This window comes from Marmota marmota, unplaced genomic scaffold, assembly GCF_001458135.2.
Source record: "Marmota marmota marmota unplaced genomic scaffold, marMar, whole genome shotgun sequence".
Classification (NCBI taxonomy): Eukaryota; Metazoa; Chordata; class Mammalia; order Rodentia; family Sciuridae; genus Marmota; species Marmota marmota.
The window spans coordinates 1,352,480-1,371,910 of record NW_025999930.1 but is presented as its reverse complement, the minus strand read 5'-3'; the positions used below and the strand labels follow the sequence as shown (position 1 = coordinate 1,371,910).

Sequence of the window (19,431 nt, the reverse complement as noted above, 5' to 3'; positions counted from 1 at the left end):
ATCCTGAATTCTTTATCTGACATTCCATCTGCTGCAGCTATTACCTCTTCTAAAGTTGAGTTGACCTGCATTGCTTGTGGTCCTTTCTTTCCTTGTCTTTTCATACTGCTCGCGTTTCTTTCTGCTTGGTGAAACTGTTGTGTTTTTGAAATTTTCCCCCTCTATATTTATATTGCTCTTGTATAGTTGAAAAGTCTCCCTTGCAGGGGCAGGCGGTGACTGTGCCCCTCCTCCAATTGGGGTGATCTGTCTACCACGCTGACGGAACGCTGGGCCTGTGCTGCCAGTCGGTCGCAGGTCTGCCTACTTTGCAGGCGCCGGCAGCGGCTCTGCTTTGCCCCTCCTCCAATTGGTGTGACGTGTCTACCATGCCCGCGGACCCCTGGGCCTGTTCTGCCAGTCGGTCGCAGTTAGGTACATACCTTGGGCTGCTATGGGAGCTGAGTGTGGAAGACAGAATCTGTATCCAGAAAGGCCTTCTTTGTCACTTCCAGGTCTTCAGAGTGCCTGATGAGTGCTGGGCAATCCCAGTTCTTCTCATGCACTGCAACTAGTCTCAGTGGGGATGTACGTCTGGGGTGGACCGTCATTCAGGTCTTTGCTAATCATAGCTGATTCAGGGTAGAGGAAATGGCTTTTGAAAATGTGGAAATGCACACATCAGGGAGAACGCCGCCGCCCTTTTAAAAAGATGGGTGTGCACCTTCTAAGTGGCTCTTTTTCAGCCAAAACCCTTTAGAGAAATTTACAAGGAGCCAGCCAAGGCCACCGAATCACGGTGACTCCTTTGAGAAGACCTAGGGTAAACTCTCTGTGTTATTTTAGCAATGCAAAGATAAAAGGTCATTGTGGAATGAAAACTTTAATATGTGGTTTGGGTAGGTATGGTAAATGAAAACACTACTTTAGTTGGGTTTAGTTGAACTGAATACATTTCAGTAGATTAGAGCAAAAGTCATAGGTGCTAACTTTGATTAGTGGAGCAAAGGTTTTCGAAAGTACATGTGGGTTGGGGTTGTGGCTCAGTGATAGAGCACTCGCCTAGCATGCACAAGGCACCGAGTTCGATCCTCAGCACAACATAAATGTAAAATAAAGATATTGTATCCACCTAAAGCTTAAGAATAAATATTTAAAAAAAGAAAGTACATGTATTAGATTTACATTTAATAAGAGTATAGTCAAAAATAATTTATATTTTTAACAAACTCTACTGCTTTCCATAATCTTTTGATCTTGAATGAAGAATAATGAAGATGATCTGAAAGTACTATTTTTTTATCTTTAAAAAATAAATTTAGACTTACAAAACTTTCAGAGATAGTATAGAGTTCATATGTACCCTTCAACTATCTTTCCTTAATGCTAACTATGTACATAACCACCGTGCAGTTATCTAAACCGAGAAGTTACCATTACAATAGTGTTTTAAATTCACACATATAATTAATAGAAGAACTAAAGCTAACCCAATAGTGAGATATATTTTTACCAGTAATTATAGCATGGGATCTTACAGAAATTAACAAATCATTATTTTAACAGAATAATAATTCATAAATTCTGTTTTTTCTTTTTTTCCTGGGAGTGTGTTTCTTTGTCTTAAATCATAACATGCATAATTTTTAAAGGGACTTGAGGAGTTCTCAGCTAACAGCAGGAGTTAGATCAACCATTGTTGGATCCTTATTTGTTCCAGACTCTCCTGGTCTAGCTAGGCATATATAACGTTATATTTTAGCGATGTGGCTTTTTTCTAGAGGTGGGAAACTGAGGGTTTTCACCTTCCTTAAAGCTGGAAGACTACACCCTTTGCATTATGTATATTTGGTTGTTCATCTGTGGATTGGCAAATCAATTGACAGCATAATGATATTGAGTATAACATGAGGATTATATTTCTTATTAATGACAAATGCTACTACAACAAATACATGAGTAAAATTTATAAATGTCACAAGAAATCTTGGAATTACTTAATGTTTTGTGGTTTGAGAACAACACTTGAATATGATCTTATGCATGAAAATGCATAGGGTGATATTTCTCTAACTTTAATATAGTTGTTTTCAAGATGAAGATGTTCCAGAGTTGAGTCACTGTCCTCTTCAGCGTTGCAAAGTTGTTCCGGAAGAATATTCCTAAGGAAAAATAGATGTGCAAATCATAAATGGTCCAAGTAATAATCTGCCTTCATGATTTAGGAGTTGAAATTTTACATTTGTTTAAAAAAATGCTTTTGTTCTTAAAATAAAGTTGGATCCTTTTCTCATATCATAAACCAGAATATATTCCAACTATATTAAAGATTGAAATGTGAAAAATGAAGCTATAAATACATTTGAATGCAGCATGATAACACCCTGCAAGTGGGGGAAATCTTCCTATCTGTGATTTGAAAACCAGAAGCACTGTGTTAAGATTTTGAAGTGCTTTGTCCCCCCAAGGAATCATTTCCTGGAGGATTGGTCCCCTGGGTAGCAATTTGAGAAGCTGGTGGGATCATTGGGAGCATTGCCCTTGCCAGGAATTAATGCAGCTCTTTTGAAGGGCATTAATTCCCATATATTGGGTTTTAGAAAGTCCTCGACTGGGCTGGGGTTGTGGCTCAGTGGCACAGTGCTTGCCTTGCATGTGTGAGGCACTGGGTTCCATTCTCAGCACCACATATAAATAAATAAATAAAGGTCCGTCAACAACTAAAAAAAAAAGTCTGACTGGCCCTTCTCCAGTCTCTGGCTTACCATATGGACTTCATGCATGTGTTCATTCTCCAGGGAAAGAGGGCATCCCAAAACAAAATATTAAAGTAGAATACCGTAGGCATTAACTTATTCTGACTGGCATTGTAAAGGAAAGAATTGAGTGTTTGTCCATCCTTTCAGAGTAGCAAAACAGTCCTAGTTGATGAGCAAAATTTCTTTAGAGAGGGATTCCAGCTAATAAGCATGGAAAGAATGGTAAAAATAGAAATTCATAGTTTCATTACCTCTAATGAAATAATAGATTCAAGCAATAACCTTCTCTGAATGAAACCATTGGTTCAATGATGAGAGGAAAGTTTGTGCTAAGAGTCCCCAGGCTGTGACCACATAAATCCCCTGATAAATTTTAGAATCACTAACAGTGAGACAAATACATTATGTCTCCTGATGCATAACCTCTAAAATTATTTGGCCCCCAAAGTTTGAAGCTGAATTTTAACAAAGCCTTCCTCACTCGCCACTTCCTCCCGTACTTCTAAAAATTCTTAAACCTTTCTTTTACTTTGTTTTTTAGGCATTTAGTTTGGAATTTTAGAAATAGGGAAGGGGAAAGGGGCATAATTCTGAGAGAGCTTAGGTTTCCCTCTTCCTCATTGCCAATGGTAAAGATCACATTCACAAAATGTCCAGCTTAATTCTTAACTTAGTTGTGCTATCTAGGGACAGGTAATTTCTTAAAATATGCAAAATATATATATATATATATATCCCTAAAAGCGAACAAAGTTGAGTCTCAGTAAATTCATTCAGAATTTTTCCTTCAGAAAAAAACTTTTTGCCTTCAGAAAAATCTAGATAGAATGTATTTTAATTTTAGCATATATTTGTTTATGCTATGCAGATAAGTTTCTTTCAAATTTCATATGTAGTAGCATAGTCTGTTTATTACTTCACAACCTTATTTGAACCTGTCCTCAATGTTCTAAAGTATTGTGTAATAATATTCAATAATACTATAAAAATTTGCAAATGTGGAAAAAAGAAAAAACATAATGAATTCTTATGTACCTATCACCTTGCTTCAAGAGTTATTAGCATTGCCAATTTTTTTTTAACCCAACCCCATTTAATCCATCCCATCCACCCCTTTTTTTCTTTTTTTAGGTAAATCCCAAAGTTCATGTCATGGCAGTTTAATGATATAAATATTTTGTCAACCACAATTTTAATTGATACTTGAAAAGGCCAAAATTTACCGAATCTTATTGTTGTTCAGTCTCAGAAAATGTAGTGCTTTCATCTCTTGCACCCCAGGTGGTATAGATTTTAAGTCATTGTGATCCAGAAATAACTCTCTCAGAGAATGATATGCCCCATAGAATGAGACTCGGTCCAAACCATCATCAGTGAGTCTGTTAAATGACAGGTACAAGTATTCCAGGCCTGGTTCCATGTGACCAAACACATAGCCAGGTATCCGTTCAATCTGGTTCCCTATGAGCACGAGGTGCAGCAGAGACTTGGGCAGGTAGGAAGGCACGTGGTAGAGCTTGTTGTAGGACAGGTCGATGGATTCTAGGTTCCTGTGGCAAAGAAAAAGTGAACAGGGTAGGAAATGTCAGAGTAGCGACTAGCAACTCTGAATTTTGATAGGGCCAAATGTGATGCTAGCTGTTTTCTTATAAGCACCAGTCTGCAGTGATGATCCTAAACATAAGCGTAACTGTGTGCTGGTATGGGTCCGTCTGTTTGCAAGGCTCATCTTCTTCCCATCACCCACACTGCCTTCTAGCTATATAGATTTGCCTCCCTAGGGCATACCAGAAATTTACATCTTTGGGTTAATGGGGAGGCCCAAAGATGTCCCTGAAATATTTCTAAGGTTGAACTGTTGAATCAGAAATGAAATCCAGGGCTGGGATTTTGGCTCAGAGGAAGTGCACTTGCCTCACGTGCACTGGGTTTGATCCTCAGCGCCACATAAAAATAAAATAAAGATATTGTATCCACCTATAACTAAAAAATAAATATTAAAAAAAGAAATTAATTAGAAAAAAAAGAGAGAGATGAAATCCAGGAGCCCTGGGCAAGAAAGTTTTTTGCTTGGGTTTTTTGTTTGTTTTTTACTTATTTTGTATTTCTCCCCATATTTTCATTTCACATTTGATTTGATGATGTGCCACACCTAGAACTTGGGATAAGACTGAGGAATCTAGAAGTTGTTACTCGTTAGAGCACCTGGGGAATGTGTTGAATTCCTGGCTTGTACCAGGAGCCTCACCTGAGTCTTTTGGGGTTTCTGCCCATCTCTTTTCACTTAAGGAAGACTCCTCTACACACAGGGGCATCAGGTACCCTCCAATTACCAGCAAAGGCCTCTTTTCATTTCTTTCCATTCCACCTCTGAACAACCTTTGTTTCAGAGGCTGTGCTACTTGTGGTACATTGTTCCAGGACATACCCAGCCTGTCCAGATCATCTGTGACATGCTGCCAAGGCTCACCCCAGCTGCCTCCTACTTACTTCACTGAGGGCTGCAGTGAGCCTGCTGATTCCTGTCCAGGAAGATGGATTCTACTCTCTGCTTCCATTGTTAGGCCAAAGAAAGAGAAAGTTTGGATAAAAGAAGGCAGTGGGGTACAGGAGGACCTCCTGACAACCTGTGTGGAAGGCAGAGCTAGGGTGGCATTTGTGTGCTAGCAGCTCAGCATTTGGCATGCAATAGGGTGTCCAGTAGGCAGTAGTGATCCTAATACTAGTCATGTCATGAACAACTCTACAGAGTAATCAAACCTGGGGTAGGGTGAGAGCTCACTAAGAAAGTGAAGAGGTAGAATATACTTACTCTTGATTGATCCAGGCTAAAGGAGCAATCCTGTTTTCTTCTATGTTATTATAACGTAGTACAATCACATTAATCTTTCTGGTTTGATTAAAACAAATTTCAGTTATCTCTTCAATTTGGTTATTTTCCAAGTATAATTCCTATAATTAAGAGAAAAGACTTATTTTTCTTTCATTTGTGTTAGTTGATAAATATTTTCACTTTCAGAGACTAAAATTCTAATGAAGATTTCTTATTTAGTGTTATCTAAAGAGTTTTATTGCTCTTTCAAGTGAGTTCATACTTATAAGTTGTCCTATTTTATAACTAGTAAAATAAAAAGTACTGTCTATCCTGATTATGGAATTAAATGAATTTCATTTAATTTTTTAGCCATACTATGTTATAAAATATAGCATGCCACATTCTTATATAAAACTTTCTAATTTATAAAACTGATTCACAATATCTTATTTGTACTTCAAAGCTCCAGAAAGTAGGTGAAATTATTTATCTCCACTCACTAGTTAGGAACTTGAGCCTAGAGAGACAGCAATGCTTGCCCAAGGTCCAGAGCTGGTGCCCAAGAGGGGCTCGTCCTCCAGAACAGCTTCCCACGACCCCATGTGGTAATTAATTTTTTTAGGCTCATGTTTTTAGACTTATTTGAATTTAATTTAATTAAAAGTTAATTTTAATTAGTTAAGAGCCTTAATTTAGAACCAGCCAAGTTTGCTAGAGGTTGTTAGAACTATTAGTTTGATAGAGTTTGCTAGAACACTTTGTAAATTTTTTTCTTTTCTTTCTTTCTTTCTTTCTTTTTTTTTTTTTTTTTTGTGTGTGTGTATGTGTGTGTGTGGTGCTGGGAATTGAACCCATGGCCTTGTGCATATCCTCAGACCCCAATTAGTAAATTTTTAATAGCTAGCTGTCTTCAAGATAAATTAGTTGGCATTGAAGGAGTTTTTAGCTAAAGGATATGAATTGTAAAATTCTTGTTTTCAACAGAATTCAGAAGAATTGGCATTACGTATTCATTGTAACTTTTCATCATGATAACTTTTCCGTTGTCATTTAATTCAGGTATTATTAAAGTAACTTGCAGCTTTTCACTTTTACCTTCATATGTATTAAGAGTGAACTAGATCATTGGTCCCCAAACTTGTCTGTACATTAGGATCACCTCATGAGTTTTTTAAAGTTTACAATTCAGGGTTGAGGTTGTAGTTCAGTGGTAGAGCACTTGCCTTGCATATTTGAGGCACTGGTTTGGTCCTCAGCACCACATAAAAATAAATAAATAAATATATTGTGTCTATCTACAACTAAAAAAATATATTTTTTTTTAAAAGTGAATAGACTCTTTTTTTTAGAGAGAGAGAGAGAGAGAGAAAGAGAATTTTTTAATATTTATTTTTCAGTTCTCGGCGGACACAACATCTTTGTTTGTATGTGGTGCTGAGGATCGAACCCGGGCCGCACGCATGCCAGGCGAGCGCGCTATCGCTTGAGCCACATCCCCAGCCCCTAAAAAAATATTTTAAAAAAGTTAAATATACCTCAGTCAGGAACTAAGTCGTGGCATACCCATTCCTGTGCTGACAACTACAGCTATAGGAAAGAATGATGTGAGACAGACTTCAGGGGTGGAATTGGGGGAGGCTGGCATGCAGCAGTGACTTAGGAAGGATTTATGGTGTTTGCTTTGCACTTGTATGCTTGCATGCCCAGCGCTCCCAGGTAGGTCTCTTTGGAGAGAGAAGCCAGAATGAGATCAGGTATGGGAATGGGCACATTGTTCTTACATATCATCCAAGTTGTATGTGTTTTACCAATTGCATGGATTATCTATATAAAATTTTGATACTTAAGAAAATTCTATCAGGGTGTGTTGGCACCTGCTTATAATCTCAATTAATTTGGGAGGCTGAAGTTGGAGGGTCCCAAGTTTGAGTCCAGCCTTGGCAACTTAATGAGACCCTGTCTCAAAATTTTTAAAAGTGCCAGGGTGTAGTTCAGAGGTAGAGTACTTGCTTAGCAAGTGCAAGACCCTGGATTCAATCCCCAGTAGTCCTTTCAAAGAAAAAAAATCTAAATTTCTACCCTGTTCTGTAAAGGATCTGACTTAGAATGTCTGAAATAGGTCCAAGAATCTATACATCTTAAGAACCCAGGTAATTCTGATGTAAAGCCAAGTGTCGGTAAATTCCAGTGTTACGTAACTACTAATTTCCAAACATCTCTTAGTTTGGAAATATGAGAAAGAGGGAAGGAGGTAGCCATGAAGTGACAATAGATGACCTTTTTCTGGCTCACTAGAGCCACTGCCAGGGTGAGCTCTATCCTGGGTTCTGATGGAATGATCATACAGTGTGGTAGAAACGAAGCTCAGATAAGAAACCTGACTTCTGGCTGGGTCTGTCAGTGTTTACAGACACTCTGGGTCCCAGTGTTCCTAATCTAAGAAATGAGGAGTGTTGACACTAACTGGCCATAGATGACCTAAGCCGCCCCCCCACACACACACACACACACAACACCAGCAGCAAGGAAACTGCACCTCTGGAAACTGCTGGGGAGGTGCTGCAGGGGTGAAATGAGGATGGGGCTCTGGGCCTGGAGATGGTCACAAGACTGTTTTGATAGGGATCCATCAAAAATTTTAAGCTATAGAGTTGCTGGAATGATCAAAGCCTTTGCGGTTGCTATTCAGTCTGAGTATCTGTGATTCTATCTGCTGCTTGTGAGTGGAGACAGGAGGTCTATGAGTTTTGAGCTTCATCTGTGTTGAAATTCATGGTTCTTGTTTGGGATAGTTTAAGCTGTTTTGGGACTCAGAGTACCTTTTGGAAGTTGGGGTTTCTATTCATATTCTCAGTTCCCCTTCCTCATTCCCTCCAAGAGCTGTCAGCAGCATCATTTTTCACTTTTTTCAGGACATAGAAGCTCAGGTTATAGTGAATTCTGTATACAGCACCAAAACTCTACTGAGTTTAATGGATATCACCATAGTCTTTTAAGATTTATTGTTTGTTTTGTTGTATATTGTATTTAAAGTATAATACATTTAAAACATTAGAAGAAGAATAGTGGTACCTCAATAGAAGCAGGAAGACCCTGTGGTATAATTCTAAATTTATTTTTTCCCAGACGCAGATAAGATAGGCTCTTCAAAGATTTAAAAGCTAAAGGATTGACATTGATTTCACTGAGATTGTTTCCTTCCAATTCTAAGGTGACCAGTTGATTTAAGTCTACAAAAAAATAAAGTTATCAGGATATTACAATAATTTTTAAAACTATGCAGTTTGGTCTAGAATTATAAGCTCAGGAGAGTTGCTTGTCTAGCCTGCATAAGGCCCTGGGTTCCATCTCTAACACCACCACCCCCCCCCCAAAAAAAAAGGAAAAAGAAATACCAGTATTATACCATGCATGTGAAAAATTTAGTTTATTCAGAGTGTGTAGTTTCTTTATCTTTGCCCCCCGCCCCGCCTTTCCAAAGTACTTCACATATCTCAAATGCACCATTCAAGCAGGGCAAAAGGCATGGTCCAGAAAAGAAATGACTCTAGTGCTATACATTACAAATATGTATAAGGAACAGAAGCAAAAGGGGGTAGGAGGAGGAAGAAGGCAGGGAGAGAGTCAGAGTCGTCTACAGAGGCTGCACTGATCAAGCAGGAATTTGAAATTCAGGTGAGCAAGGAGTAGAAAGTCATGTAAGATCATTGGAAGCATTTGCAGAGACATGTAGGTATGAATTGGCAGCATGATAGTAAAGGGTTGATGAAGGATTCCTTTTTCCAGGAAAAAGAAAGCAACCTTCTTTCCCTGGAAAACCCTCAAAATCTCTGAGCAAGGGAGTTAGAAATAAAGCAGAGCAGTGAATTCCCATCGTAGTTATTCACTTATTGGCGCAGAGTGCAGCCAAATGGAAGTTTTGAAAGAAAGATGATGGAAGAATTCTCCACGCATCCAGATTGAGCTACCAAGAAAGGCCTTTATACAAACAAGTCTTTTCTACACTGTTTCTAGTGGCCTCAGGAGTGGTATCATCCAGGTCAATTGGACATGTGGCACTGGATCACACCACTCAACAGTGACATACCCAGAGGAATCTGAGTCAGAGATTCAGGGCATGGTCAAGATTCCCAGAATAGGGATGTTTTCCTGTTAAACTCCTGTCATGGGTCTTGCACCAAATGTCCTGTGCAATCCATTCCTACATTTAGGCAGCAGCAAGAGTAGGGACAGTGAATGCTGGAAGAGAAAGAAGTATAGATTCGAGTGGGATGGAAGTGGTAAGATTTGGGGTTAAAAAGATTTAGATAAAAGTGGGAGAAGCTTGTACACTGAAACACGCTCAGGCGAAGGGCCCAGTGGTGAGCTGGGGGTGGGGGCTTCACCCTGCAATGGGCTATGGGCAATGGGGTAAAGTCGGTCCTCTGGGAGAAGTACTCTGGAACAGGCCTTTGTTCCCTAGGTGCAAGTCTGGCTCCCGTTCTCTAGGCTCAGGAGAAAGGCCTGGGTGGCATGGCAAAAGCCACATGGTAAACTGGTGGTGGAGCTCAAGATCAGTTGAAGCCAAGAATCTGCAATAAGAGGATATATTTCCTCATATTTTCCTATTTCCAAAACTAAAGGTACCAATAAGCCAACATTTCTCTTGCATGGGTGAGATATTTTAAACGGTGAAAGTTTTCCATTAAAAAGTAGGTAACAAGGGGACTGACAGTCATGCGTGACCTCCTGAGAGAAACAGGCAAATGCACAACACTGTGTGTGTGTGTAGCAACAAGATGGAGTTAGAGGACGTTTCTGGTTGATGTTGAAAAGGGATTTGTGAGCAGGAACTAGGCAGAGGTAAGAAGACCTTTGTTTTGGGTGAGGTGCCATGACCTGTTGTGGACAAGGTGACATGTCAGTGTTAATGGTGGCCTACAGGAAACCTGAGTGATGGTGCTTTGTTCGTTCTGGTTGCTAGTCAAGACAGGAGTGTTTCTGAAGCATGCCCAGTTTCCCATTGCCCCTCTTCTTCCTTTCATTGTTCTCCCTCAATTGTTGACCTTCTCTTTCTCCTCAGTGTGTGCACACATCTGCGGTGATCTCCCCACACCTCACGTGGTAGGCACATTCATCCTCGTGTGTTCACCTGCCCTGCACCCTTATCATATGCCTGCCTCAGTTGTCATAGCACCTAGAATCAGCCTGTCTCTTCATGTCTTTTATGTGCTGTCTTCTATTCCTGGACTGCTCTCCTCCCCACTTCTCTGGAACTATAATCTGCCATAAGTGGGAAGATGCCAGAGAGGGATGCTGGGAGAGCAAGAGCCACCTCAGGCCAAGCAAGGGGCCCTCACACAGGCAGCTGCATCTTGGAACTGGGTAGAGCTGTGCTTGGGCCCACCTGCCCATTGTCAGCCCGCCCTACCGTCCAGAGCAGCAGGCCTCACAGGGGCAAGGGAGGACCTGGATCCATGGATCCAGCACCACAGTAGGTTAAAGATACAGCCCACCCAGGAAGTACAAGAAGGTTTTCTGGGCAAGAGCAATGCAGAAAGCTTCCTTTCTTGCCACCTGTGTGGGATCAATGCCATGTCCATGCTTCAAGTATGAGATAGGGTAGGCAGCCAGTTCTCCCTGGACTACACATCAACACTGGGAATATAGAAGCTTTAGTGTGCGAGGGAGAAAAGTTCACTGAGAAGAAGTTCCAGGGATATAGGAGAGTGCCTTCAAAATAAGGACTTATGTTTTATCTTGTCGTGTGACAGTAATGCTAGAAATGTGAACCCACGTGGCGTTCCTAAGTAGCCTGTCAGTATTCTTGGTCTAAATTTCATGTTCCCTTCAGTCTAACGAAGCAGTTAGAAATTAAATTTTCCAATGTCTTCTCCTTATGACAAAGCCCATCAAAATTTGTGCTTATTAATGTTTTTCATGTGTACCCTGAAATCCATCTGGAAATTGAGCATTTCCATAACTTCATTATCCTCAGATTTGGCAAGTCTTATGATTAGTTTTCTCATCACCAGAAGTGTTTTGTTTCTATAAAATTTGGGGGGAGCTGAAGGAAATAGAAGGATGGTATTATTCCTTTAAATGCTTGACTTATCAACATTTACATTTAAATATGTTTTAAATTAAGTTAGCAGCAAGTGTTGAGTACTTCAGGAGTTAGGCTAAATGGGAAATTGAAAGAAAACTTAAGCAGTCTTTGTCTTAAGGAAGCATGCCGTCTAACCAAAGGTGTCAGAGTATGTGAAAAGTAGAGTATAACCAAGCCTCTTCTGTACAGCCCCATTGTGCCAACTTTGGCTACCTCACCAAGTCCAGAAAAAGCAGCAGAGCATCACAGCTGGTTCAAATGCACCTCACCAGAGTCCATCCATCAGAAAGCTGGGCCTCTGTGCAGCCTGGTTCCACATACCATGGAGTGAGGACATGGCAAGACCCTAGTACTGGCCCACGCACCCTCAGAAACAAAGCCAGGGTTGCTGCGGGAGGTGCACTGCCTTCATTCCTGCAGCACTTCAGCCTCATACTATGTCCACTTACTCCTGCTTCATACATAATTCTTGTGTGATTGGACTCCGGTTTCAACACCAAACAGAGCACCAAAATATGCAGTATTGTGGGAGGTATTAGTGCAGCCCTTCAGATAGTAGGGATTTGTCAGAGAGTTACTGTATTATGAATGATGAGAACCTGGGATCAATGAGAGAATTTTTTTTTTTCTTTTTGGTACAGGGGATCTAAGCTGGGGCTCTGTACACCGAGCTCCAGCTCGCTTCCTTTTATTTCCCCCCAGACAGTGTCACTAAATTGCTAAGACTGGCCTCAACCTTGTGATCCTCATGCCTAAGCCTCCCGAGTCACTAGGATTACCTCCATGTGCCACTGTGTCTGGCTACTTTTATTTATTTATTTAAGACAACAGACAGTTTAAAGTATACTTTAAGATTAAGTTTACCAGAGGCTGGAGTTGTTGTTCAGTGGTAGACCATTTGCCTCACATGTGTGAGGCACTAGGTTTCATCCTTAGCACTATATAAATAAATAAAAATAAGTAAACGGTATTGTGTCCATATACAACTAAAAATATTTTAAAAATAAAAAGGCTAAGTTTTACCAATCAAAAGTAGTGGCCACTGATGGTCAACTGAAATGATAAAGTGACCTAATTTTTTTTCTAGTTATATATTTGACAATACTATAAATCAGATTTCTATACAACAATGGAAGAAAGGTTCTAAGGAACCTTAAATGTTAAATACCTGATAAACTTTCTTCATCAATAGCCTGAAGATTGTTCTCATTGATTTTAAGTTCTTCTAATGTAGATGGTAGTTCTGAAGGAATTCGTACCAAATTATTTCCATCCATATTCAGACGTGTTAACTTCTTCAAAAGCTACAAAAGCAGATCTCAAAATTACCATTTTATCTCGTCAAATTTATACAGTAATGTATCTCACATAATGGTGAGATACATTACTGTATCTTTATTTTAAAGTAGGGACTAAGTTTTACAATTCTGCACTTCCTTAGGCTTAAGCAGTGATGTCCAGGCCACACCCCATTCCCCTGCCAAGTAACAGCATTGATTATCAAGCATTTGCAGCAGGCTGCATTTGATGACTCGTATTCTACTCACACATATTACAGCTTTAGAAAGCTACTATATCTAAAGGGTCAGTTGTGTTTTGTTGAGGTCTGAGGTGTTCACCTTCACAGCAAGAGACAGAAATTTTTTTGTAAGTCATGCAATACTGTGAATCTTTTGTGGATACTAACAGGACAGTGATTATTATCTTTTTAACATATTTATAAAATTCAGTTTCCAAACTCTGGTAATATTTATGTTAGAAAAGGGGTCATAAAATAGCACTAATTACTGTGAAAAGTTTTCAAAACAAAGCACAACAAATGTCACAAGCTATTCATGTATGGTACCCAAACAACTGACCTCTGAAAAAGCATGTTTCCACATTTGTAGTTGCGTACCTCTTGGACAAACCTCGCCTGCAACCTCCAAAAGCAGAGTACTGAAATTGGGTAAATTTTAGTGAAGCCACATGGAATAATTCTCTTCTCCATTGATCATATTCAAATTGCAGCAGTTTTGGAACAGCACAGAAAATCTCAAAGCAAGAAATCTTGCTTTGATCAAGAAATCTCTTGATCAAGTATAGGAAATGTGTGGGGCAGGGGGGACACAGCTCAATGATAGAGTGCTTGCCTAGTATGTGTAAGGCCCTGGGTTCAAACCCCAGCATCACAGGGCAGGGGGTATGAAGAAAATGAGTGAAGGGGAGAGAGAGACAGAGGAAAGAGAATTAGTTTTTATTTATACACAAAATCCTTTTCCTCTCTTGCTTCTATTTTTTGTTTTCCTGAAATTCCTTGATCTTCTCCTTTTTTAAAAAAAAAAAAAATTTACTCAAATCTGTTCCATTTAAATATTTGCTGTACTATTTCCTATCATTTCTTTTTCCCTCCTCTTTTCCAACCTGTCCCATGCTAATTTGTTCTAAACCCATTTATTTTTCCAGAACCCACTCTGCCAAAGTATCCTCCATCAGATTTTGCCCACGCACAAAAATAAGAAAGCAATAGCTTGCTGACCTGAAAATGTTAATAGAGTTTCCAGATGAGCACTCATTTGTTCCTAGACAATACTTTATATACTAAGGGATCGGATTTCAACATGTTTCCAGCTATTTGGGGAGAAACTAGTTCATAAATTCAAAATATTAGTTATGTCACTGATGTTATTGCTGGTGTTCTTAGGGTAAGACTATGAATATATAAACCAACAAACTGTATTCAAGAGAAACTTAAATGCGATTTAGGGACATCAGAGAGGAAATTTTTTAAAAAATAAATTTTTTAAATACTTTAGTTGCAGATGGACACAATGCCTTTATTTTAATTATTTTTATGTGGTGTTGAGGATTGAACTCAGTGCCTCACTTGTGCTAGGCAAATGCTCTACTACTGAGCCACAACCCTAGCCCAGGAAACTTTTTTTAATGTAGAAGAAAACTACCAATTAAAACTTTGCTTTTTCTCCCTTACCCACTCCACCAACAGCCAGTGCAAGTCCACATAGATTGTTATTCACAAATTGGAGCATGTGATTACCTTGAATGCTTTTGGGCCTATTCCTGAAGAGGTTATATTATTTTTGCTTAGATCAAGCCTTTCCAAATTCGGTAATCCATTAAATGCTTCATCCGGGATGGAGGTGATGGAATTCCCTAGGACACACAGCAGTTGTGTTAGGCCCATGTGCACATACATACATGTTAACATGTGTAAGGGGTGTATGCATGCATGCATGTACATGGTTATTGATTATCTGAAGGAGAAAGCAATGTGCAGAACAAGGACAGAAAATATATAAACAAATACATGTTCACAGTAATAACTAGACAATTCAACATAATCAGAATTTTCTCTCAAAAGTTCATAATGGTCAATACTTCATGTTTCACATGACTCTGATTAAGACAGCCAGAGTGCAGTCTGCTGGATAGTATTGGTAGCATTCTACATCTACAACAAAAGTATGTTTCTGCAAGGTTATATAGAAACTGATTTTTTCTTTTTCATATTTTTTCATTTCTGTTTTGGAAATGGACTGGCAACATGTTACTATTTTTATCCAAGAAATCACAGGCAAGTCACTAACTTCCTGTAAGCATGTTTCCTTCTTTGTATAAGAAGCCTGGGAAGGAGGCTGGAGCTTCCTGGGGCTAGAGCTCCGTGGCAGAGTGCTTGCCTAGCACATGTAAGTCACTGGATTCTATCCTTAACACCACATTAAAAACAAACAAATAAAATAAAGGCATTCTGTCCATCTACAAATACAAAAAAAACTTAAGGAAAAAAAAAAAGCCTGGGAAGATCATCTCTCAAACCACACCCCTCAACCTAATGCTATCCTCTGTTTTCATTCTACTTCAGTTTGATAAGTTTTTGTTGATAAGTTTTTGTTTTGACATTTAGTTAAGTATGGTAGTGACCCTTCAGAAATAATACATTCTATAAAAACCATGTGATGACCTGCTTGTAAAACCTAGATAGGATGGTCCAGCATGGGTTGTTCATCCTTCCCAAGACTTTGAACTTTCACAAATTGGGTTTTCTTAGGGCAGTCCATACTTGGCATGTAGCCTGCAGGAGGAGGGGCCTTAGTGGGCATGAGAGGAATTTTTGAGGTGGTCATATGAAAGTGGGTTGAAAGCCTGTGTCAGGGAGGCTATGGAAGCTATCTGCAACAGGACTCTGCCAGTGTCAAAGGTGTTAGCAGAGTCCTATTGCAGATAGCCGTCCCTGCACAAAAATTACACTCATTAGATCCCCTCACTCCTGATTCCTCAGGACCACCCCTAGTGTGTCCCATCAGCCAGTCTCTCACAACTAGTCTTGATGTTCTTCCACTCTGAACCTGTCTGGTGGCTCTCTGGGCAAGATCTGTATACCACATTCCCACTGAAATGGCTAAAGTGAGTGGAAATAACTGACACTAGTGCTGGCAGGTGGTGGAGCCTCGGGAACTCTCCAACACTTCTGGGGCAAATGGTGTGGCCAGTTGGAGTTGGGCAGTTTCTTACTAAGTTAAATGTGAATTTGCCACATTGCTCAGCACTTCAGCTCCTGGACATAACCCCAGAGAAATAAAGACTCAAGTCCATACAATCATCTGTATGTGGATGTTTAGAGCAACTTTGTATATAAGCACTCCACTAGAAACACCGGCTGTTCCCCAGCTGGCCACTGGTTCATCCATACAATGAAACATTGCTCAGCAATAAAGAAGGACTGGCCAGGCACAGTGGGGCACTGTGACTTGGAAGGCTGAGGCAGGAGAATTGCAAGTTAGAAGCCAGTCTCTGTAATTTATCGAGACTCTGTCTCAAAAAGGGATGGGGATGTAGCTCAGTGGTAGAACAACCTAGGTTCAATTCCCAATACCATGAAAAAGAAAAGAAAAAGCCCGACTGAAAACTGTGCAATTTCATTTATGTGACATTCTGTAAAAGCCAAAGATATGGGGACAGAAAACAGATCAGTTTTTTTTTAATGAGATAGAGACACGAAGAATTTTGAGGAGTGATGGAAATATTCTATATCTTAATTATGGTGGTATTTATATAACTGTATGTATTTGTTGAAACTATAGAACTAGACACTAAAATAAGTTTTACCATACATAAATTATACCTCATTAAAAGTGACTTTTTTTAAAAGATCCATGGAAAAACATCATTTGGTTTGAAGTTTGCTTTCCACCTAACTGAGCTGTTCTATGGTGAGCATCTGTCTTCTGCGCAGAACACATGTGTGATGAAATTAGTCTCTATGATGAAATTAAAATGTAAAACATGCGTTGAGCAGTGAGAGTCACCATTTACATCTAAAGCACAAAATAAAACAAGTCAACATCTCTTACCAAGGAGCTCCAGACTTGTTATCTCTGGTGCTGTGAGTGGTGGGATGTGGCTGAGGGCTGTGTGGACACAGCTGATGGTCCTGTAGGACAGGGAGCAGCTGCTGGGCAGGCGAGGCTTGCCTCTACGGGGAGCAGCAGTGGCGAACCGGGAGGGCAGGCGGAACACATCTCCTCTCACAGCATCTTCCTCTTCTTCCTCCTCTCCTTCCTCTTCATTCTCCTCTTCCTCCTCCTCCTCCCCCCTTCCATGGTAGAGCCATGGGTGTGCTGGCCTCCCCTCCCCAGGGCTTGGCTTCCTCCGTCTCCTGCTTTCCTCCTCACTGTGAAACGTACCCTGGTCTCGGGGTCCAGCAATCTCTTCCTGGTGCCCATTCTCTTTAACGTCTTCATCCTCCTCAGATTCAAGTGCTTCTTTTCTGAATACTTGGTCCATTTCCACCTGAGGAGGTGGCTTATGAAGTATATTGGTAGGTTCTGTTTGTTCTGAAGAATCACCAGAAAATTCATTTCTATCATTTAACGCTTTACCACTGAGTAGGGAATAGGAGACTAATGACCACGCAAGAGCAGGTAGCAGGGGCAAGTTGAGGATGTTAATAAAAGGAAAAAATCATAATGAAAATGAGGTTAGTAAATATTATTCCCTCCAATATTTGAGTGCCACTTTGAAATTTTTTCTTGAAAAAATTTAACCATAATTTTATTTCTGTTTTGGAAGATCTATACATTTTTTGGGGGGGGGATGGGTCTTAGTACTAGTTTCTACATTAGATAACTTAACACTTATTTTGGCTAGAATTTAACACTATCTGGTGACTGAAGAGGGAATAATATTGCCACGTGATGCAAAGTGGAAAGTAATGCTGTTGTGATATTGTGATATGATCAGATGTGATTCCTTTATAATAGATACTGTTCCATTAATTGGAGCTATTGATAATATAAGAATTTATAGCCTGCTATCAGATATTTATTTTAAAAGGTGAAACTTACATGTTTTACTTGCTTATAGTTTTTATTTATAGATTTATTATTATTTTCATCCAATTTTCTTTTAGCTCCGTGGGCCTGATGGGATGCACTGAAATTCAGAATTATAGACAGAAAATTCTCTTTTGGGGGGCTAGGGAGAACTTGCCTAGCATGTGCAAGACCCAGGGTTCAAGCCTCAATACTGCAAATTAAAGAAAGAAAAAGTTCTCTCTGTCTTTTCTGGACTCTATATAAATCAGTTTTATCATCAAGGATGTCCTGGCCCTAAGTGGTATTGTTTTAAGTTAGACATCTGCACAGGAGTGCTGCTCATCATTCCGTGACGGTGAGAGAAGGATCATAGCAAACAGATCTACACTTGTATTTAGTTTTATATCTTTGGCAGGAAGTGAAGAAGACGTGATGTAGGTTTTAGATTCAGTCTTACCCTTAAGAGTTCTAAGGAAAAGTGAGTTCACCGTGCCTAGGTTTTCATCCATCAAAATTTATAAATTAATCATCTCTCTTCTTTCACATAATACTATATACAAACTACCCCTAAAAAGAACTCAGAAAATATAATCACTTGGAAAAATTACTTGTGGTATTAATTCAGCATATATTATAAAGTCAGTTATTTTTTCACATCTCTAACAAAGCATGTAGAAGGAGAATAGGAAAAAGTAAGGGAAGTGAAAGCTATCATATTGAAGCATTTAAAATCCTTCCTGTATATCCAAGTTTATTTTTCCAAAATAACTACAACATTTCAAAAGTACTCCATGTCCTTTGAAAAGTGTCTGAGAATTTCTGGATCTTGCCCTATAGACCTTGTATTTCACTCCAAGGAATCATTTTCATTAAACACTTTTATTTTCTAACATTTTTCACAAAGCATGTTTTAGTAAGTAATTGGCAGGGTGAAACAAAATACAATTCCTAAATATTCTAAAGTTCGTGTTGGCAAGACTTTTATAGATACTTACTTTGTGAATAACTGTGTGCTTCTGTAGGAGCACTCTGTCGGGGTTATAGAAAAGAGAAAATGTCTCTATCGCTCCCTCTCAAATTATTTAAAAAGTGCTTGTTTCTTTTTACAAGTCATTGACTTGGCTTTTCTCACAAGAGGACTGGACCTTCCTCCAAAGGACCTCTACATGGTTAGGTACCAGCCTCACTGGAGAGGGGTCAGTGAGGATCTAAGAAAACTGCTCCACACAAAACCTGTATTTCCCTGGAGATTACTCAGGCCATGAAGCAGGTTCCTGTGCTGCCCTGGAGTGTTTGGGAATAGCCAGGAGACTTGAAGCTTTGTTCTCATGACTTCAGTATCTTCATTTGAAATGATAACTGTACCCATGGTGAGTTGGATTAAGTGAGATAATGCCTGTACAGATCAGACCGAAGTGCTTAATTCATAATAACCCATGGTCTACTGTAAAAATTCTGTCACTGTATGTTTAAAGC

The 19,431-nt window shown here is 39.5% G+C and overlaps 2 protein-coding genes across 6 annotated transcripts in view; one reads left to right on the top strand and one right to left on the bottom strand.

Annotated features, from left to right (window-relative positions):
- LOC107159670 (centromere protein P) overlaps positions 1–19,431 on the top strand; it is a 227,944-nt gene that overhangs the window by 142,285 nt on the left and 66,228 nt on the right. The window lies entirely within an intron of this gene.
- Ecm2 (extracellular matrix protein 2) overlaps positions 1,876–19,431 on the bottom strand; it is a 33,156-nt gene continuing 15,600 nt past the window's right edge. For 4 of the 5 annotated variants that reach the window (XM_015506264.2, XM_048800514.1, XM_015506267.2 and 1 more), the window contains 7 exons: positions 16,993–17,541; positions 14,679–14,794; positions 12,810–12,945; positions 8,626–8,783; positions 5,551–5,690; positions 3,962–4,288; positions 1,876–2,141 (listed from right to left, as the gene is read on the bottom strand). In XM_015506264.2, the coding sequence (XP_015361750.1) occupies positions 1,973–2,141; positions 3,962–4,288; positions 5,551–5,690; positions 8,626–8,783; positions 12,810–12,945; positions 14,679–14,794; positions 16,993–17,541 (1,595 nt within the window). In that variant the 3' untranslated portion in view covers positions 1,876–1,972. The remainder of the gene's footprint in view (positions 2,142–3,961; positions 4,289–5,550; positions 5,691–8,625; positions 8,784–12,809; positions 12,946–14,678; positions 14,795–16,992; positions 17,542–19,431) is intronic. The other variant, XM_015506269.2, reaches the window with a different exon arrangement.